This window comes from Fundulus heteroclitus, chromosome 17 (assembly GCF_011125445.2).
Source record: "Fundulus heteroclitus isolate FHET01 chromosome 17, MU-UCD_Fhet_4.1, whole genome shotgun sequence".
Lineage (NCBI taxonomy): Eukaryota > Metazoa > Chordata > Actinopteri > Cyprinodontiformes > Fundulidae > Fundulus > Fundulus heteroclitus.
This window is the reverse complement of record NC_046377.1, coordinates 13114479-13136744: the sequence shown is the minus strand read 5'-3', so window position 1 is coordinate 13136744 and position 22266 is coordinate 13114479. Positions and strand designations below refer to the sequence as shown.

The window sequence follows — 22266 nt, the reverse complement described above, 5'->3', positions numbered from 1 at the left end:
AGGTAATCTGAAGAGCGAAAGATGGTCCTTTTTCTCTTTGCTTGCGGTGTCAGCAGGTAAGCTGCCCCATTGGGAGAGAAGAGAGAAGTCGCCAAAGCATGCAGATTGTTATTCCAAGGGGAGAATCAATTAAGGGCATGGAGGCTAGAACAGAAAGGCAAATAGAGATGGAGAGGGGCAGGAGTCCATGCAGAGAGATGGTGCAGAGCCATGCTGATCACCTCCTTTGAGACAATGCATTACTCCACCTCCGCTGTCCTATTTTCTGTACCTGATCTCATATATTACTTTTTTTTAAATCTGGTGCTTTATCTCAATCTCATTTCATACTAAGTTTTTTTTCTCTCTAGCCCATTTCTTATCCAGATATAGATTGCTCCAGGGTATCAAATGCATGGCACATACACCTGTTTAAAGCATTAATTTGCTCTGTTTTCATATGTGCCAGAGGAAATTAGAGCAAGGACCACTTTATTTGAATGTAATTTGTTGGTGATATTGGAGTTCATGTGCTGGTTTTCACTTTTTTTCCCCCTCTCTCTTTCTCCCTGTAGGTGCATAATGTCCGCCATCTCAGAACAGGCTTGATCCTGCAACAGTACTGGACTGTGCCTCTGTCCCTCTCCTTACCTGTCCAACCTTCAGCACAGCCATGACATCCCACAAAAGAATACGGACCTATTTTTCCTTATGCTGCTTCCTGTTCAGTTTGGTGCTTCCTTCGGCATCACAGATGGTGGTGCAAGCCCCACAGGCCCACAGTGCTGGATCCCAAGTAATCACAGCGTTGCTCCAGGAGGAGGGGTATGCCTCATTTTATGCCGAGACCCCAGACTGGACATTTAACCATCTTGCTGTGGACTATCGCAATGGCAATGTTTATTTGGGAGCGGTCAATCGCATATACAAACTGTCTCCGAGTTTGGAGGTCCAAGTGTACCACGAAACCGGTCCAGATGAAGACAACCGCAAGTGCTACCCACCACGGATTGTTCAGCCTTGCAGTGAGCCACTGACACTCACCAACAATGTAAACAAGATGCTTTTGATGGACTATAGGGAGAACCGGTTGCTGGCTTGTGGCAGCCTCTACCAGGGCATCTGTAAACTCCTCCGTCTAGATGACCTCTTCAAACTGGGAGAGCCCTTCCACAAGAAAGAGCACTACCTCTCTGGCGTGAATGAGAGCGGCTCTGTTTTTGGTGTCATTGTTTCCTATGGCAATGCTTCTCCAGACATGCTGTTTGTAGCCACAGCAGTAGATGGTAAACCTGAGTACTTCCCTACCATCTCTAGCCGAAAATTGGCCAGAAACTCAGAGGAGGATGGCATGTTTGCCTATGTCTTCCATGATGAGTTTGTGGCCTCTATGATTAAGATCCCCTCGGATACATTCACTGTCATCCCTGACTTTGACATATATTACATTTATGGCTTTGCTAGTGGGAACTTTGTCTACTTCCTAACTTTGCAGCCTGAAATGGGAGGTGGACCGACCACAGGATCCTCTTCTGCTGGTCGGGAACAGGTATACACATCCAAGATAGTTCGCCTCTGCAAGGCAGACACAGCATTCAACTCATATGTCGAGGTCCCTATTGGGTGCATAAGTGGCAACGTGGAGTACAGATTACTCGAAGCAGCCTACTTATCAAAAGCTGGTTCCATCCTGGCACCTTCACTGGACGTGGCCCCAGATGACGATGTGCTTTTTGCCATCTTCTCAAAAGGTCAAAAGAGGCGTCCGCGGCAGGCCTCCCAGGACTCTGCTCTGTGTGTTTTCTCACTTCGAAAGATCAATGAGAAAATCAAGGAAAGGTTGAAGTCCTGCTACAAGGGAGAGGGCACTCTGGATCTGGCCTGGCTGAAAGTCAAAGATATTCCTTGCAGCGGTGCGGTGAGTATGCTACAACAAAATGCAAATGTGAGGTTTTTGGTTGCAATAAATTAATGACGTGATGAAATTGTAACACCAATTTAGATTTTTAAGAACCAAATGTACTGCGTATATATATATATATATATATATATATATATATATATATATATATATATATATATATATATATATATATATATATATATATATATATCAACATAACTTTATTCTTGTCCCCGTAGGGAAATTTTCCTTGCAGCCAGGTGAAAAACATGCATTGGAGATTTTAGATTTTTCTGTCTTCTGTTACAAAACCAGATCCAACATGTTGTATGCATTTTTAAAAGATGTGCTTAATTGGCCAATCAATTTTAAGCAAAACAATGCTCATATTTCTTGTTATGCTAATAATATGCGAGTGTCTCTGGGGCATATTAGTTGTGATTCTCACCAATGTTTCTCTAACGAGCTCTGCTGCACTAGAGGGAATTACCAAGACAATGTTCTTCAGTGGGTTCATAATCCCTCCAGTCACAATGAGATGTTCACCATCCACTGCCTGTTTGAATCTGCTCACCCTTTAAACAGTGGAGCCGAACACGGAGCCAAATTACCATAATTTCCTTCTCCATAAAAGCATTACGAATTCAGTGGTTCAGTTCATTTGATTTTTCTCTTTGCGCACATAACAAATAAGGTTAAATTGGGTGTTGGATATTTGGGCTACCTTCCCTGGCAACTGCAGCCATTTTCTGAACTTTTGCTAGTCATATTCTGGTAAATAAATATATAAATATATTAAAAAACAATTAAGAAATAATATAAAAAAACAATTTCTATCAAAACAATGCTCAATATCAAACTATATAAAGTAATCTTAAATGATACAAATACTATTACTCTGTAAGTGATGACTCAGCTATAGACATAGCCATAATACTGGTACATAAATTTTATCCTGATGCTGCCAAGAACATATTATCCTGACCTTAGTCATGTCTTACTCTGAGACATTATGATGTTGACCCCACTTGTGTTTCATTCTCAAGTAACTGTGTTAATCTATTAATCTATCTCTGGCATGGCACACGTGCCAGGGTGCCGTTGTCTTCGGCTTGAGGGCCTGATAAATCATGCCTGCGGTGGAGCCGTTGGCAGGGAAAGTAAGAGCGAGGGAGCACAAAGGGGTTAGATCTGAGGAATGATGCCATTTTAGCCTTGCGCCGATGCTAGTGCATAAATTATGGCCTGCTGAACAAATGAAACTGGACTCAAGGGATGGGGATGGATGAGTTCTGACACAGGGGCCTGAGCGTACCTATGCACTGAAAAAAGCAAACATATTTTAAGTCCTGATAGAGTAAAAACATTTTTATTTAAAAAAAAAAACTCCCCTTTCAAAAAAGTGTATTCTATTAAATGGAGTAAAGATGATATTGTGTTTTTACAGTGACGACATGCTCCATGTTAGATGAGAGATGAACAATCAAAGCTCTTTCTAATGTCTCATGGTTGAGTTTTATAAATTACTTGTGGTCACTTTTAGATGGATTTCTCTGTTACTTTAAATGTTTCTTCCACACATATCAGAAAGATACTTTGAACTAATAAGTCACAAAGTATACTGAAACACCCACAAACACACATTGTACACTCTTAGACACGTTATGCCATGCTGCTTTGAGTGTAGAGGATGGCAGACTTGGTTTTATGGTTCCTGCATGAAGAAGACGCTCTGATTTAGGAATAAAAAAACAACACATGAATGTGCACACGCTTATTTTTTTCCAGGGATGTCCTTTATTGCAGACTAGAAAAATATGAAATTTGATTTCAGTATTTTCACTTCTTGATAAGTATTGGAGAAGATTAAGAGGAATGGAAAAATATTTTATTTCCAGATCTTATTCCGTATGCCCTTATCAAAATGTTTACCTTTCATCCCTGTCTCTTTTCTTCCTCCCTCATTTCTTCTATCTTTACTGTCTCTCCTTCTGTCTCTGAATCTGTGTCCTACAACCATTCTTTGTCCCCCCTTCCCTTCTTTCTCATCATCCTTCCTTCTTTCTCCTCCTCCTTCCTTCCTTCTTTCCTTTTGTTTCAGCCTTCCATGTGTCCTCCTTGGTCGTCTCCTATCTCCCTTCCCTCCTTATTTATGTCCTGCCTCGCTTTCTCCCTGCTTCGTGTTCTTCCTTTTCTTCCTTTGTCTGTTTTTTTCTTCTGCTTCCATACTTAAAGCCTTCCCACTGCAGAAATGTCATGGTGAACTTTAGCATTTTTAGTTTTTAAATTAATTTAAATGACTAAGAACTTTGGGAAAGTACAGAAGTTTTAGATGAGATTTTTTTAAAGTCTGTATGAAAAGAACTGACTGCTTTTAATCAGCATTACATGGTCTACATTAGTGTTGTGATTGCGGCACTTCCTCATCAATGATGTTCATTGCATTGCAGTATCTGTTTTTCTTGAATCACACGTGTCTTTTCAGCTTGAGTTTCTTCAAGATAGCCTTAATTTACTCTTCCACCACAAGGTTAACTCTTAAGCTACCATAATGTTCTTACATGTGTGATTTAAAATCTACATAACGTTATAGTTTTCCTCTAAAGATATATCTGACCAAACACAGCTGCAATCTTGAAAAACTCATTAAAAAGTGCTAGGTGATAATGTTAAATGTTTTACTTTCTGTTTTGATAGGACTTGTTGATAATTTAACTCGTTATGTATTTTAATTGGGTTCCAATTAATTTTGTGTTCAGGCAAAACTTGAAAGCATTACTCTGTGGCTTAAACTTGGGGTTTTTGAGTTTCATCTGATTTCTGCACAAATATCTGTGGACAGAGCAAGTCACATGAAACAGAAAGAGGAGCTGATGCTGTCTGTGTTTTTCGCTATGAACATCATTGACACAAAAAGCAGGCCAGTGGTTATTGGGTTTGAGTTCCTTGATCAGGCCTCATCAGCCAGTACCTGGGACAAAACTGTACAATTTACTTCTTACACCAGCTGAGCTTCAAAGTCTGTCCTGAAAAGTTAAAATCAGTTTTAAAAGTTAGCTCAGTGAAAAAAAAATAAAAAAATTGTTGACTATGTGTGCATTGAAACGTCAGTCAGAGTTAATCAGAGTTTACCTTCAGCACTGCTGCCACACAGAGAATATGTGGTTTCAGGACTAAACTTTTTATTTGCAGCTCTGAGCGTTAAAAGATATCACTAAACCAGTGTCACACAAAATATGGTGCAAACTCTATTACTTATGGTGTAATAACAGAAAAAAATAATTAACATGGCTAGCTCATTATGTTGTCATCATAACTTAGTTGGACATTTTCTTACAAGATGTGTTTTGCTGGGTGCAGATCTCAGCAGGCAGCTCTTGTTTACCATAAAATACTGTCATTATTTTCTACACTTAACTCAACAACTGGTTAAAGTAAAAAGCAAACACAATTTTAGCCTTTTGCCAACAGAATAAGATATAAACGTATCTAGTATGACCAAAATGGCAATCCTCATCTGCTTTACACTGTAAACAAAGCAAAAAAATACAGACAGCTGTTATTATTTTTTAATGATGGGCTGCGTGTCAGTGTTTGGTGTGAGAGGGAGCTAAGATGAAACAGAGACTTGTATTTAATAGATTCCCCTTTATCTTGCCCTCTTCATTGCTCAGTGTCTTCAGCTCTCTCACACCCTGTTCCTCTTTCTCGCTCTCTCTTACACTTTTATTTTCTCAAGCTTTCAAACAGCGTCATATTTTGAACATGATGTGTTTTTCCCCCAATTAGGGAGAGGACGAACAGCCCCAAGGCTCATTAGAGTGGTCTAGCTGTATAGTCACACACACAGATACACATTTTTGATGGTGAAGAAAAATGTTCAGACTTTGTGCTTAGAGCTAAAGTCTTTCACTAAGAGATGGGAAAATATGACATGCAGAACCAGGGTATTTTCCTACTGTAACATTAGCAACCTGTTAGGGTTAGCTGGATAAGGTGTCTCCCAAAAGTTTTCACACCCCTTGCACTTCTTTTTCACTTTACATCTACAAACATTAATGTCTTCCTTTGGGTTTTTGTGATAGGCAAACTCAAGATAGTGCATAATTGTGTAGGGGAAGGGTACTGATAATTTTCAAACAAAATATTTAGTGTTCAAGGTAATTTGTAGTGTTAGTTTTCAAATACATATAGCAATGCAGGTGGAGGTAAAAATGTTCCATTTTGGTCGTTCTTTCACTTATTTGCTGTGTTCCATTCACAGTTATGCACGGTTTGTTATTGGTCTAAAATAAAATCCCAGCTAAATGCGTTATTATAAAAAAAATACAGAAAACTCAATACTTCTGCAACACTCCTTTTACCTAACTTTGGCTGCAAGCTGAATTCTCGTAGTATTTGTACGTTCACAAACACCCGAGAATCCATCTTGTACCGCTCCCACTTTAACAGTTTGTGACCAACCCAAAAAATGGTTTGGGCCAATCACGTTGCAGTATTGAGTTTAAAGGCGGGACATCCAGTTGTGAGGAAAGCAAGATCTCCTGAGCCCACAGCTGACCCAAGATTAAACTTGTAGTGCAGAAGGACGCACGCGTAGCTGCTGTCATCACACCTGTTCTTTGAAAGAACAGCAAGAAATGCCTTGACCAGCTATACTTGTGGTTTCTCATGATGCCTGTTGCTAACAGTGTTCATCATTGGATACCGTCATTGGCCAAAACCAACCTTTGGTAGGAGGGTGCTAGAAGTCGCTTCATCCAATCAGCTCGGAAAGTTCTGCTGAATGCCTCTCCTTTTCCAGAACGGATTGGATGGGAGACCCAGAATGCTAATGTGCAGAACGTAGAGTGCTACACATTATCCTCTTGTCAGGTTACTTTTTTCCACCATATATGGGAGAAGCTCAGTAAACTTCCATTGTCAATAAATTCCTAGATGTATGTGGGAAGTGAGTTTTTTTTTAACCCCAGAGCACTTTGCGAAGAGCATAAAATTACAAATGCGAGGTTATTTTCTTAAGTGTAAAAAAATAGCTTAACTACAAGCTGGATACATAGAATGATTAAAAAATTATTATTGAAGCTTTTTTTTGCTACAATTTCAGGTGAGAGGATCAATGCACAGTAGAGCATATTTATTCTAGTAAATTAACCATGCTAGTGGCCTATTTGTCAAATTCTATTTGATAAAGTCGATGTAAGACTTTCCTGGCTAAATGTTATCATTTTGAGAACATATTTTTATAGGTGAGCAATACTCTTTTAATACTAATTTCTACAGATACACACTTTAAATCAACTAACAGCATCCAAATAATTCAGTAAAATTAGATATTGACACAAAACAAATAACTGCGATAACAAAAAGATGTACACTAAAAGAATCAACAATACATTTTAAAACATGAAAAATCTGCCTGACCCTTGTAATCTAATATTATAATATATTATAATAAATGGTGAACTCTAAATTTTTAGTTCTGAAAATTATAATTTGATATTCTCTTGACTCTTCTGTAAAATACACTTCTTTTCATAAAAATGTTATTTCTACTGGAATTATCAGTGATCACTGAAGTCTAGACTTAAAATGTATATGCAAATATCTATTTCTGTTTTTTTTTAATATAACTCTTAGGTCTTTGGTCAGATGTTCTAAATAATCAAAGCATTAAAGCACGCGTGCGCTGGGACACAGGCTTTGTTAGGACCGTATAAAACACTTGCCCCCTCCAGACCTTTGATGCTTCACACCATCTTTAAGAGGATTTCAGTCATCGTGGGAGAGATGCAGAGAGGGAGGAACAGAAGAAAAGGAATGTACGGCAGAGAGGATCTGTGGAAAGAACAAGTGTGTGCGTGTGTGTGTGTGTGTGTGTGTGTGTGTGTGGGGGGGGGAGGGGTGCTTCCCCTTTGCCTCAAATGGCCATGCTTGGCTGATCCAAATAATGCATGCTCAACAGTATAAGTCTGCAAAGGGCCTGCATCCATAGATCATTGTGAAGTGGCATGTGACCTATAAAAAACGCTGCCTGTTCCCTCCATGTTCACTGTGTCAGCAGAAAAAAACTGAACAACAAAACAGCAGGATTGCAATAAATTCCCACACTGCTCTTTTTTTTTTTTCCTCATCCTTGATACATTGCATGCATCCTCTGCTACTCTCTTCCTCTGCTTGTTATTTTCTTAGTGGTCTTAAGAAAAATCCAAATCCATTTTATTTATGAAGCCCATAACAAAAAGTTATTTGTTGTTTGTACCATATGATTTGTGACACTGGATTAAGTACTTCTAAAACAGATCAAACCAAGATGCAAAATTATAAGAAAACGAAAAACAATGAAAGCAGAATAAAACATACCATAAATGTATCATATGTCAAAGATCCCTGAAAATAAAGTGGATTTTAAAAACAGTGAGAGAAGAAGGCTGTCTAATATTTCATGTCGGCTTGATCCATATTTTTGGAGCTAAGATCGAAAAGGCTCGATCTCCTCTGAGCTCCAGTCTAGTTTTTGGTACAACCAACAGAAGCTGGTGAGCTGAGATGAGCGCCCTTGGAGAAACATAAGCCCGAAGCAAGTTGGAGAGGTACTGAGAGGCAAGACCATTAATGCATTAAATAGCTAAGAGAAAGATTAAAAAATCAATACTTTGGCACGCTGGCAGCCAGTGGCGAGGAGAAAGCACAGGTGAGATGTGTTCTTGTTTGGGTTCACTTGTTAAAAGACGAGCAGCAGCATTCTTATCGACTGAAGGCATGAAAGAGACACCCAACTGATCCCAGATAGAAAATTCTAGCAAGTATCTTTATTTTTGTTTCGGCTCACAGATTTCTAGATTTCTCCTATAAAGTCTTACTGTAAGCAGCAAAGGAAAAACTGCCACGCCCTTTAAAGATTGACAGGAAAATGACAAGGTCCCTCACATGACTCTGACAGGCCACGGCCATCCCTTCCGCTAATGATCATTAATTACATGTCATTAACTAACATACCACGGGCTATTCTTCTACATTTGTTATGTGCTATCGACCTCACATTCTGAATTCTCTCCAATTAATTAGATTATTCTAGTCGGCCGCCGCTGTTTCTTGGAGTCTCTTTCTTGATCTCTCTCACAGCCGTCCATCTCAAGGGCTTTACCCTTCATTTGAAAGGAGCTCTTCCAGTTTTACATTTCGACTTCTCTGTGCATTCACATTTCATGTTCTTTACAGTATTTTTTTTTTTTTCCTCTTTCAGTTTGGTTATGTGCTTTATCCCGATTTCTCCCCTGTCTGATTGTGGAGTTTAATTCGTCCCTGGTTTGTGGCCACTGCTGCCACTGCTGCTGATGAGTCAGTCTAGGTCACATCCTCAGGAAGGGAAAGGCTAGCAGATTCATTAAAGACATCCAGACTGCCCTCCTCCCTCTCCACTTCACCCCACTCCATGCACATATCCGCTATTCTGCTCACTGGCTGGCACACTAATTAAATCTCCATACATGATACCACTTGTAAAAGGTCAGAATCTATCACAATATCATTATTCTGTGATTAAACAAGTGTCTCCTCTTTCCTTCCTCATACCAACTGCTAGTTTACCTAAAAAAAATATGAAGTATACAAAGTTCAATTTTATCCTCTGGTTAGGTCTTTTTTTATTGTCTTACAGTGTTCATTATTTTACCCATGGTCCTTCTTCCTCGAGATATTTAAAATGCCAGATAAAAAAATATCTTTTAAATTGTATATTTAAATAGAGTATTTGTCCACCACAATATACAGACAGCAGCTGAAATATATAACTCTAATCCAGGTAGTCAGAGAAGAGCCTTGAATAAACCTTTAAAACACTGCAGGCCTCACTTGCCTTAATTAAAGTTAGTGTTTGTGATTCTATAATAAGACAGAGACTCCAGAAAAATAGAGTCCATAAGCGATTTTCTTCTTGATGATTCCCCATCAGCATCATACTGTTAGTCAAACACAGTAGTATCATGGTCTGGGCCTGGTTTGCTGCTTCAGGACCTGGTGAAACAATGAATTCTGCTCTCCTACCAGTCTAATCTGTCATGGAGGCTGTAACTTGACGTTAAACCTTGATCAGTTCACGCTCAAAACGCAATATGGCTTAACTAAAACAATCTGGCAATCAGCCAAAGTTTATCCACAGTGATGTAAAAAGCTCATTAGCAGTTATTACAAAAGGATTGCAAGGGTGGCACAGAACGTATTAGATTTAGGGAACAATTGATTTTTTCCATAGCAGGCCATGTTGCTTCGGATATCCTTCTCCCCTTATTAAATGAAAGCATCAACTGAAAACTTTTTATCTTCGTAAGCTCAAATGTGACAAACCAAACACAGAATACCTGTAAGGTGTAAATGCTGTTTTATAGCACCGAATATTAGTCAGATTACTGTGCATTGGACTAATTACTTCTTATATAATGGACTCCTAATGGCTGTTACTGCCTGGATACATTTTTAGATTTATTTTTGTTTTTGATAAAAAACTTAAAATAATCTCTATCATGCTGAGGTATAAAATCCCTTCAGTATATTATAAAGAGAAAAACATTGATTATTCATTCTTGGTAGCATTATGTGCCTTCATAGAAGCCCACCTTCCAGCTTCATGACGAATTTGTGATTTTTCCTTTTTCCCCTCACCATCCTCTGAACTCACACCTTCCTCTATTTCTGTCTTTTCCGCCTCTGCTGGAGTGAGGTCTCAGTTTCACTCAAACACTGCCATGCTGTTTTGTCCCTGAATTGATTGATTTCCTCCCTCCCTCCCTTCAAATATTTATCATTTGTCGTATCTGCATAACTAATGGTTGGCAGGTGAAATCATCAGCAAACATGAATTAACAGTTTGTCATCAGAGGCCAGCTCATATCGTTGATTAACTTCGATGTTTTGGAGCAAGATCACACAAATAAATCAACATAGTTTTACAACCTAAAAGCCTGTATACTCAGCTTAGTTTACATGCATGCATACCAATAAATGTATGGATTAGTGGCATTTCAGGCTATATTTAAATACAAGGATACACCAACCCCTCACAGTCATGGCTGGTCTTGTATTCTGTCACTGGACCTTTAACTACTCTTGATAACATCACTGTCAGACACAGTTCCTCCATGCTAAACCATTGGGACTGAGTTTTAAAATAGTCCCTAGGGCATCAATCACACCAACAGAAAGGTAAGTTTAGTGATAGCGCTAGCATGCAGCATCAACCATTGTGCATTCAGGTTTAAATATTACCATGATTTCGTCTGACTGGTGAAAAAAAAAAAAGTATTTTTGCGTGCCCCATTAAGTTGTTTGTACAGAAGGGGAAAGTGTGGAATATACTAAGCATCAAACCTTTTTAAACATGTTTTCAGATTTTAAAGATCAGCTCATCTATATAACGGGATGTTTTGTCTCCCTCGACGTGAAGAAAACAATGCGACTTGAAATACTTTCCACTCTGCTTTCATTTTGGTTATCTGTTGGAAAAATGTTAAGATATTTTATATTTTGTAATGATCAAATCAATATTACTGTGTGTTAATCATAAAGCATTAGAATTGTTGATTGCTTTATTCAGCAGACTCGTGGTCCAAAATAAGATGATACACACCAACACGATATATATATATATATATATATATATATATATATATATATATATATATATATATATATATATATATATATATAACTACAATAAGCCCTATAATGCACCATTGTTTTACTGTCAAACACAGTTTGAGGCAACAAGCATGAAACCAACTTAAGAAGGTGCTATGTGGCCCCTCCTCAGGGCCCACTGTTTTGCATGTTTTAAAAATGAACTCTGGTGTGATACCATGATAGGTTGCTACCTGTGGAATAAGGGCAGTAGGTACATTTCTTCAATGCTAAATGTTCCACATTAAGCCCTTGGTGGTTTTATAACAAATTGAAACAAATTGAATGACAACTTGGCCACAAGATGGTAGGCTGTGTAAGATCACAGAACCTGGAAAGCAGATGGTGAGGGACATTGTGGGTTGATGTTGCCAATTGTCTGCAGTCAGTAGCCACAGTGCTTTCAAACTACATGCAGGATGCAGCTTAGCTGTATAACATTTCATTGACACTTTCATGGAATATCTTTATGTAGCTAAATCGAAGCCTTACATCACCAAGTGCGGTGCGGAGTGGTATAAAGCCCTCTGCCACCGCACTCTACAGCAGTGGAGATGTGTTCTCTGGAGTGACAAATTATGCCTCTGTCAGTCCAAGAGACAAGTGTGTCTTTTACAGAATCCTTGATGACCGTCACTTGCCTCACTCCTTTGTGTCAAGCTTAAAGTTTGGTGCAAATAGTGTGGCTGAGACTAGGTTGCATGCTTTGCACAGAACTTCAAGTATTTCATCGCTCCTCAGTATCAAAGATGAGCTTCGGGATTTGGATTGGTTGGGGGTGGCCTAAAGAGAGGCTCGCCCAGGACAGGCGCCTTTCATGCAAGAACCACTACTGATGGCAAGAAGAAAACAATATTTATATACAGTGGGCCTTGAGGACCAGAGTTGGGAACCACTGTTGCAAAGTGTAAATTGTTTCATGGTTTTTGCATGAAAACCACTTAAGAAAAAATACAGACTCGGATGAAAATGAGCTTTGCGACTTTCTAAATCTAGAAATTCTTAAATAGCTAAAAAACAAATAACAAATCAAGTATGGTATAATGGCAATATTTGCGGGGTTGATTCTGTAGTGTATAAGCTGATAATTAAATTGTATTTATATAGACCCATTCACAGGTCAAGAACCACAAAGGACCTTACAATTGAAATAGCTACATGAAATAAACTAATAATAAGGCACAAGTCGTTCATTTTCTACAAATTCCTGACTATACTGGTGCTGGTTTTGTTTTAAAAAAGTATATTTATGATAGGGCTGGGCAAGTTAACGCGTTAATTTCGCGTTAATTCATTACACTATTAACGGCGATATTTATTTTATCGCGCATTAACGCATGTTGCTCACATGCTTTCAGTCAGTGTCAGTCAGCAGGCATGCTGACTGCAGAGCGCTGTCACGGCAGCACTCTCCCCCTCCCCTCTCGTACATGGCTCAGCGGCGCCAGCCAATCAGCACGCAGGCTCAGCCTGGCCCGCCCACTGAGCTCTCACACAAACTTAACAAAGAAACAGCTGAGAGAGACCGCAGCAGCGAAAAAACATGAATAGAGGAAGTAGCACCGTTTGGCTTTATTTTAATACCGTAAATGAAATCAAGCTGTATGTTTTGTAAAAAGCCGGTTCATTTCAGTGGAAACACAACAAATTTATCTAAGCACGTGAAAAAACATGAAAACGTCGAGCCCCAGAAACGGAGAGAGGAGACGAAACTTCTCTCACTGCCCGACAGACCCACAGACGTCTCTGACTGAGGCGTTTCAGTCCTCCAGGGAACATCCAGGTAGATCAGTGGATGGATGGATGGATGGATGGATGTTACTGGAGCCCACACATAACATGTAATTAAGACCTTGAAAGAACCCAGTACATATATTAAAAAGTGTTATTTAAGATAAGATAACATTAGCTAATCCTTTTTTATCCCACGACGGGGAAATTTATAGGATTAAAGCAACAGGCAGGTGCACACAACAGACAAAATTACATAAGGATTGAAATATGTAAGAGGTGGATTAGCGAAAAAACACTGAACATAACATTATTATTATTATTATTATTATTATTATTATTATTATTATTATTATTATTATTATTATTATTTAATTGTAATAATAAAATAAAAACCACAAAACCCAAAAGGTCAACAGTTTCATGATACGTCAAGCTTAGGGACTGGCTAATATACAGCAGGTCAAAAAAGGCCATATTTTGGCTGCAGTGCTTGTTCTCTTATGAAGAAAAGATCAAGTAGTACACTAAATTCAATATATGGGTTGAAAATATCCAGTATAAAATAAGTGCTACAAATGTTACAACACTTTTGTTCATATGGCAGCAGAACATTAAAATAAAAGTGCTCTTTACACTACTTTTGAATTCATTCTTGGAGTTTGTAAATACAATGCGATTAATCGCGATTAATCGCGATTAATCAGGGCGATTAATCGCGATTAAATATTTTAATCGTTGCCCAGCCCTAATTTATGATACTATTATTTCAACTTGTCATCACAACATGTAAAATCAAATGAAAGTTAGTAGCCGTGGGGGTGTTTGACTTTAACAGAACTGGTAATATTTCTTTGACTTGATATTTGTTCAGTAGAGCTCATACAGGCGTTGTTTTATATGGGGAAAATTTTATGTTGTCATGATTTTTGTACATTGAATACAACAAACCCACTTAGTCATGACTAAGAATTATCCAGGGCCTCCAATCCTCCTGGCAGGTTGGCCATTTAGCACAGCAGGGAAAGAAGAAAATAGTGCTTCCAATTGGCCAAACACTCAAAGAACATACAACGTACTGGGATGCGTTTTATAGTCGCCTCTTTCTGTCTTTACGCAGTGTTTAAGAGAATAACAGTAATTTGAACAAAAGTTTTTGTTCAAAATACTATATATGCCTAAATAATGGGCCAATCATTGAGTCAGTAACAATGACACCAAAGTATATTAAATACAAATTACAGGAAATGTTCTTTTTTTAAGCTTTCAGTTTACATCAGAAGTGTCCATTTAGTCGGACACGAGCCATTAACTTGGTGAAGTCGCAGCCAGTATGGTAAACCCTTACAACAGTTCAAACCCTGATTAGGCCATACATCAGAAAATGTTAGAGTGCTGATCTCTTTCACTCCCCCACTAATCGCATTGAGCAACTCTAGCTTTCTTGTGCTTGCTTTCTGCTCTCTTTTCCCCCCCGCTCTGTATCTACTGATCCCTCCGCACGGTCCAGAAGAGAGCTCTTTTTGTGTCGGCGCTGGCAGCCAGACACAAGCGAAGAGATGGATACGGCTGAGAGTGACCTGATTCTGCATCAGTGTCTGGCCTCTGCCCAAATATAGAAACTCCCTTCTCCTGTCCCTCTGCCTTCACGGTGAATCCATCCGTCTTTAAAACCCTGTTTCATGTTCTGGAACGGTTATCTATTTGACAAGAATGGACATGTTCCTGTTTGGATGCATGGCAAAACAAAGCAAAATGGATTCAAAGTTTCTACTTGTGTCCAAGAGGTCTCCTGAAATCTGATTCAGTGATTGTAAATATCAGGTCTGGTAAAGGTTTTAATATTTAAAAAAAAAGAATGCAGGAAGCTCACAAGACAAATTTAAGGGCAACAGTGATGATAATGTGCAATTTTCCTAAGATGTCATCAGTTTCTTAACTATAAATGCCATATTTTCATTGTGGTGTTTTAAAAAATGTGTCTGCTTCTTGGTGATTGTCCTGAAACAGAGATGATGATTATTGGTAACCAGCAGAAATTTCACATATGATTTGTTGTGTCCCACTTAGGCACACTCTGAATTCCGATAATTAATGTCTTAATGATATACTTGCTTCTCCTAAAAAATTAATTAATCCTATAACAAATTAGGCGGACCTTGTTATCTCTAGAGGAAGCGTTCAATCATGGAAGGCCCAAATACCTCAAAGTGCTCCGTTTTGTTTCCGAAGGATCCTGTTAACCTTTAAACCCAGGAGTGATGAGCTGTAATCTGTCATGTCCTCAGCTGTAACTGATGAGGACATGAAGAGGGTGTTTTCGGTCTGTCACATAAACGAAGGAATAAGACTGAATAGATGAGAGCGTCCGTACCGGTTGCTGGTAAAACCTGAGGGATAGGGGCTGACCTTGATTCCTATCAGCAAACCATTAGTCTAACAGAGGACCGCAGCATAACTTGGAGAACAAAATTTCCATTCCTGACAACAGCGTCTTCTGAAAAGGTCACTGCATAAAGGCAGGGGAGGATTGGAGAACTTCACAGAAAGTTGTTGGACAAAGACAAAACTTTTGCTGTTTGTTTATCCTCTGCCTCTGTTAGTCTATATCCATCTTCTTTTTCGTTTCTACCTTTATCACAAACCTTCAGCTGCGTGACATGCTCCTGACCCACATTTAGGTTGTCTCTATCAATCATTCATCCAACTCCATATGACCCCATGTTGTTGCCTCAAGCTTGTGCCCTAAACCAGCAATGTTCCATTTGTCTAATGAAAGCCAGCCCCCATATTCCCTCTATATCTTGTTCTAAGGGCTCTGATGATGATGATGGCCCTTTGTGATAGGGTTGAGCAGAGACCATCACCTTGCACGATTTATCGGAAGCCCCCAGAGTACACTTCCAGGAAGAAAAATGGAGAATGAGACATAAACAAAAAGACCTGTCTCCCTGGACGTCGCATTCCATCAAGGTTTTTTTTAAAACCTTGGGGCAATTTTAGATTTAAAACAGTTATGTATCTAAATCATTTTCTTTCATGCCCCTTATTTTTGGTCTGCCTGACATCTCCTTTTGTTACAAGGCATTGTTTTAGTGTCAGTCTGTGGTTTTCTTGGATCATGTTTACTGGTATAAGCTTGAACACACAGTCCTGCGAAAAAATGTTGCCCTCTAACAGATTTCTGCAGTTTGTTGCATTTTGTCACACTTAGATGCTCAAAATCAGCAAACAAATGTTAAAATCAGACTAGAATTACATGCATAAAGACCATTTTTAAAAATTATTTAATTTATTTAAGAACTAGTGTCCTTCTGCTATCAAGCTTTAACCGTTTTTACATCCCTGGGGGATTGTGGTCCACTCATCTGTAAAGAATAATTTTATTTTAACTTTTTCCCCATTATTAATGTGTGATTGAAGCATAAGAGTGAAGATCAAATTAGCATTTTAATTTGTTGCTTTTTATGCAAAGCTTAAAGCCCAAAAATCTTCCTTAATTTTGAAAACATTCAGAAGTGAACTTACTATTGAGCTTTGAATGTTTGTACTGCTGCAGAACCTAAGTATGTTTGAACTATAAGTACCAGTGGATGTATATTCTAGTTTAGGATTTCCTGGTAGAGAACATATGAGTCCATAAATTGTGTCATTTCGTCCAGGTCTTGAAGGAATTAAGCAGCCCCAGACCATCACGCCACTACAACCATGTTTGACTGTTTGCTGTTCTCTTTATGTAATGTTATTAGTTTTATGCTAGATGCTACGGGATGCATGCCAAGAAGTTTCGTCCCGTCAGTCCTCACAATACTTTTCCAAAACTCTTAGAGATCATCAAGAGGTTTTTTGGCCAATGTGAGATGGACATTAGGTTTTTTTGGTGAACAACATTTGATCTTTGAACGATTGCATGGTGGATTTTGTAAGTCTCCTTGTTTTGAGTTGTGAACACTGAACATAACACAAGTGAGGCCTGCAGTAATTCAGATATTGCCCATGATGTAACTTTGTGGTTGAATTGTTTATGTGCTCTGCGTAATTTTGTTTTGTGGCCATTACCGGGTTTGGGTCATGGTTTGATGATTTTTGAGAACGTAAAGCCTGCTTCGTGTTGTGCAGGCTTTATGGATCCTACAGTTCAGGCTGTCATCAGACCTGAGTGTAACTGGTGAACGTGAGCTAAAACGTTTTGGTTAATTTAAGATTCAACATAGGAGGAAATTACATTTTGTAGAAGCATTTTTAAAAATCTCAGTTTCTATCAGCAGCCGGTTGCTTGCATGTGAAAGGCAGGTGCCGTGGCTGAAAAGCCTGTCTGTGTGGACAGGGCCGCAATTAATTTCAGAATAATAAACCCTGACGTGCTGGATTCTGTTTGTGTCATCAGAGGGAAATAAACCTTGTGTTTTTATTTTATTGGCATTTCTCAACTTAAACTCATTTTAGTTACCTCATAAATTAGCCAATCAAGAACAGGCATTGTTTTTAACATTGTAAGTTCTGATGTTAGTTTTCTTAAAAAATACTTTCAGTAAATTATTATTTTCCTGATTAATCTAGATTTACTTAAATTAGTTTACAAATTTCCAGCTTTTAATATTATATTCTCAAGCAGTTTTGGTTATTTCTCTTTTGCCTGATGCAAAACTTGCCTTGCTATTCTTTTTGAACAAAGGCAGCATTCTTTGCCTGAAATAAAATTGTAGCCCTGGGCATGTTTGTTTGAGGAATGATAAGTTATAGTTTCCTGTCCCGTTTGGATTAACCTATTGCCAGCTGGAGAAAATTAATCATTGGAGTACTTCTGTAATTTGAGTCACGTTCCATTTTGGTCAATCAGACCACAGTTATTGTGGCCCGGCGGTGAACTCAAACAATTTACAGTGATTTGCCTCATAATCCAGTAACGGCCCTGCAATTCCGTTTTTATTTCACTTTGAATCACTTTAGTGGGTATCTTGCTGCACTAGCATTTTCTGTTGCATCGGGTGGACGGTGGGGAATAGAGCCTGACAGAGCAGCCTCCGGTGATTTTAAAGAACCAGAGCTTGACTGCAGTCTTCTTCCATTTTCTAACTTGTTTCGATTTTTGCTGCATCCTACATGAGGAGCAACTAATGAATAACTTATCAAAGAAGAAATAATGTGAATATCAAAGAAAATGTATGACAGTTTTAAATGCCTTAAACATACGACTCACGGATACTGATTGTTATAAGGTTAACATTTTATTTCATGTTCATAGCAAGTTTACTTGGGCAAAATACTTCCTATCAAGTGTTTTAAAATAGTTTTGGGGAGAATTGTGACATGTATATATGCCAAACTCCAAGCTTACTTTCCTGATTTCTGTGTTTTCCCTTGTTCTTTTCCAGCTCTTGACCATTGACGATGACTTTTGCGGCCTGGACATGAACGCACCACTGGGCGTGTCCGAGATGGTGCGCGGCAAGCCTCTCTTTTCAGACGCCGTTGACAAAATGACCTCTGTGATTGCCTACGTCTACAAGAACCACTCACTGGTCTTCGTGGGTACAAAAAGTGGACGAGTCAAGAAGGTACAGAGCAGACTTTGGGTTGAATAAACTGCATTATAGATGGTTTAATCGATGGGAGCAGAGATTCAGTTTCTCTGTTAGAATGTGTAGTAAGAGCTGGGAATTGGGAATACAGGATTGGAGGATGGAGAGTAGAGAGGAGGATTGACTTTCAGGCGAATCAGCTAAATCAGCTGTATTTGCAGCATCAAGGTGTGTGCACTTGAATGAAAGAGGGTGAGAGTGAATGGCAATGTGTGTCCTTTACTTAGGAGGAAATTGTGTATGTGTGTGAGTGTTTTGAGGAAAGGGAATCATGAAAGCCCCTAAGGGGGTTTTATTTCTTCTGCCAAGCCTATCCGATATCTTTCAAAGTCCTGCTCATCCCCAGCACCGTGTATCAAACATACACTCGTTTACACCGGGAATCAGGAGAATCCGCTGTAGTTTCCCTTTAGTTTGGACTTGTAGAAAATCTGGAGCCCTGGGGGCAAATTGTTGCACACATCAGCATGCTGCAGAACTTGCTAGACAGCACAGATCAGCATGTTGCAGAATTGATTAGACAAAGTTTGTTATCTCTTTTGTGAGGCAAATTAAGCAGTCAGAATAAGATGAAATGCATAATTTATTAAGTCACTTATGTAACTGATAATAGCATACAATGGAACTGCAAGGAACCAGGCAAAGCACACTTGTTCATTATGAATAGCAATTAAAAGTTTTCTAATGCTAGCTCAATGTATCTTTATAGATGCCGTCAGTTTACAATCCTTTTCAAAAGGTTTTATACCAGCTGAAGTTTTAATCTGCTCTGGTCAGATGAGACCAGAATAAATTTTTTTTTAGCCAGCATGCAAAACCACTATGCGTGTTGGAAACTATTATACGACCGTGTATAAACCATTCCTATATGTAATGAAATCATCAAGCTGTGGGGATACTTTTTTTCGTTAGAGACAGGGAATCGATAGGAAGAGGGAGGAAACAGGATGTGTGGCTTTTCCTGGAGAAAAAAACATTTTCAGAATTTCAGAAAAATAACTTTTCTTTTACACAACAGTTATTCCCTTCTCTTTGTTGGTCTATTGCACAGAATTCCAGAGAAATACATAAAAGACGGTGGTTGTAATGTATTTACGCTTTGAAAAAGTTTCAAGGATATAAATATATGTGCAAGGCCCCATAGGAGGCCAAAATGTTCAGTGAGGCATTCATAAAAAAAATCTTAAGTTAGTGTTACCAAGGGCATCTTTTAATACCTTCAACTGTAACTGTCTCTCCTTGAGTCTCATTCACACTCTGTGTGAATTCACAGCCCTTGGCTAAACAGGATTTGTTCCTTCGGAGTTAAGAAGTAGTGGATAAGCTGGGTTTTGGAGTGTTGTTGCTCCCACCTTAGACTCCCTTCAGGCCCCTGTGCCCTTTTCTGTGTGGCAGACCTTTTCACAGCTAATGGGATGCTGCACTACTGCAAAGTGTGGTAGAACCTGGTGCCCGATGTTCGTTTACATTGCTTTCTCACATATGTGTACACAGAGACTGTAGGGGCGGAGAGTAAAACAAAACAAAACAAGAGATGGGCGTGATCAGTGAGCTATAAATTGCAAGAGGTTTATTTATTATGGATATGAAGTCTCTGGAGCAAAGAGTGTTGACAGGCAAAGTGCTAAAAACAAAACCTTATATTACCATTTCACATTACCTTTTACTTGCATTTGATTTTGTTTTATGTAGAGGCTGCAATTTTTCCTTGAGCTGCAAGATATAGTTTAAAACAAATGCTTTAGACTGGGGTGTATGCAATCATTTTTAATATATATGTTTTATCAGTAGTCATAGGTTTTGTTATAATCCGAAAATTTGATTGCTGAAAAAAAAAATAGGTTGTTAAAGGGTTTCCAGGGCTACTAAGAAGCCTTAAAGTGTTGGCCTTTCAGTATTTTAAAGATCTGAATAATTATGGATAAAGGCAATATAGTAAGGTATAATTTTTGTGTTTCTTGACTTTATTCTTAATCCGCCTAGCTGTCGGTCCTTGCATATTCAAAGTCTCATCTCATCACAAATACCAGCCATAAGTTCATAGGTAACTTATATTGCTTTTTATTTATACTTTAAAAATGGCTTTAAAATGACTGAGAAGTCGGGATATTTGAGAGTGGAAAAAGTATGGAAATTTTTACATGAATAATATGTAGAAATGCTAGGTCTTCTCGATAGGCTTTAAAGAGACGTTTTTATATATAAAAAAACACTTATAAAGTCTTTATTTAATTAAATTTGTATCATACAGAAATCTTTCTACAAGCCTTTTTAACAAATAGATCCAAATAGAAAGATATATACATTCAGACAAAGAACCCGTTACCGACACTTCCACAAAGACAATCAATATCATGTGTCAACATAGGCGTGCGCACACAGCACCATTACAACCCCATCCTCCCCTCCCTTGTGCACACTCCTCCTCCTCTGTCATTAACCGTATACCATTAGATGACATCACAGGCAATAAAAGGCAACAACAAGACAATAAAAAGTCTGAGCCCAAGTCCACCTCCTTCATCAGTGACTTTATAACCCCTGGACTAATGGATGTTGATTTATACACAGTCCTCCACCTTACTTTTCCATCTTTTAGTCCCCGCCCATTTCTTCCCCTTAGACCATCTCTCTCACTGCTCGTCTTTCAATCTTTTTCAGTTTTATTTATGGTGTTGTGAGTATCACATCAGCCTGAATAAATGTAAGCATTACAGGAAAGGAGAGTGGACAGAGTTTAATAGAGTCCTTCTTTGAGCGGGTTAAGCGTTGATGTTTACAGGCTCACGTTTATGACATCATGAACTCGAACTAAGCAGGAAGCTGAGTGAATTAAATTCAATTTGCTTGTAAAATTGAGTAACGTAATTGGGGTTAGTGTAAAATTTCTAAAGTGCAATGTTAGGCTGGTGAAGGAGGAATCAGAAATGGTTCCACTGTGACTATACTAATTGCTTAATGTATTCTCAGGCCCTTTCACCCATTCTTATTAGCACGAGGCATAGTTAGCCCTGACCCTAAACTCATCCTCACTCTGATCTTGAAATCATTTGCAGATTTACCTGAGCTTTGGGTTCATTTAGATCTAATGTTTTCGACTAGCTTAAGCTTTGCAGATATGCATATGGGGGGTAGATCCTTGAAAAGGGTTGGATTGAAAAGACTGAGAAATTGTCAGTTTTCTTATTTTGTACTTTATTCATTCTTTGAAATGAATACCACGAACAATGTCTAACTCTAACAGTTAATTGAAAAAATCCTTTGCACAGAAATCAGCCCATTCCAAACATCAGGGTTCTTAAACATCAGTGTTGTTCAATACATGGATTTTGTTTAAGCAGGTATTTTTGGCCAGGCCTTGCATTTACTTTCTTCCCCAAATGTGGACAAAGTTAT

At 38.6% G+C, this 22266-nt stretch overlaps 1 protein-coding gene across 2 annotated transcripts in view; it reads left to right on the top strand.

Moving 5' to 3' along the window:
* The window catches only part of plxna4 (plexin A4), a 301699-nt gene that overhangs the window by 33250 nt on the left and 246183 nt on the right, over positions 1-22266 (top strand). For both annotated transcript variants that reach the window (XM_036149188.1, XM_012850624.3), the window contains exons 2-3: positions 555-1897; positions 18664-18846. In XM_036149188.1, the coding sequence (XP_036005081.1) occupies positions 653-1897; positions 18664-18846 (1428 nt within the window). In that variant the 5' untranslated portion in view covers positions 555-652. The remainder of the gene's footprint in view (positions 1-554; positions 1898-18663; positions 18847-22266) is intronic.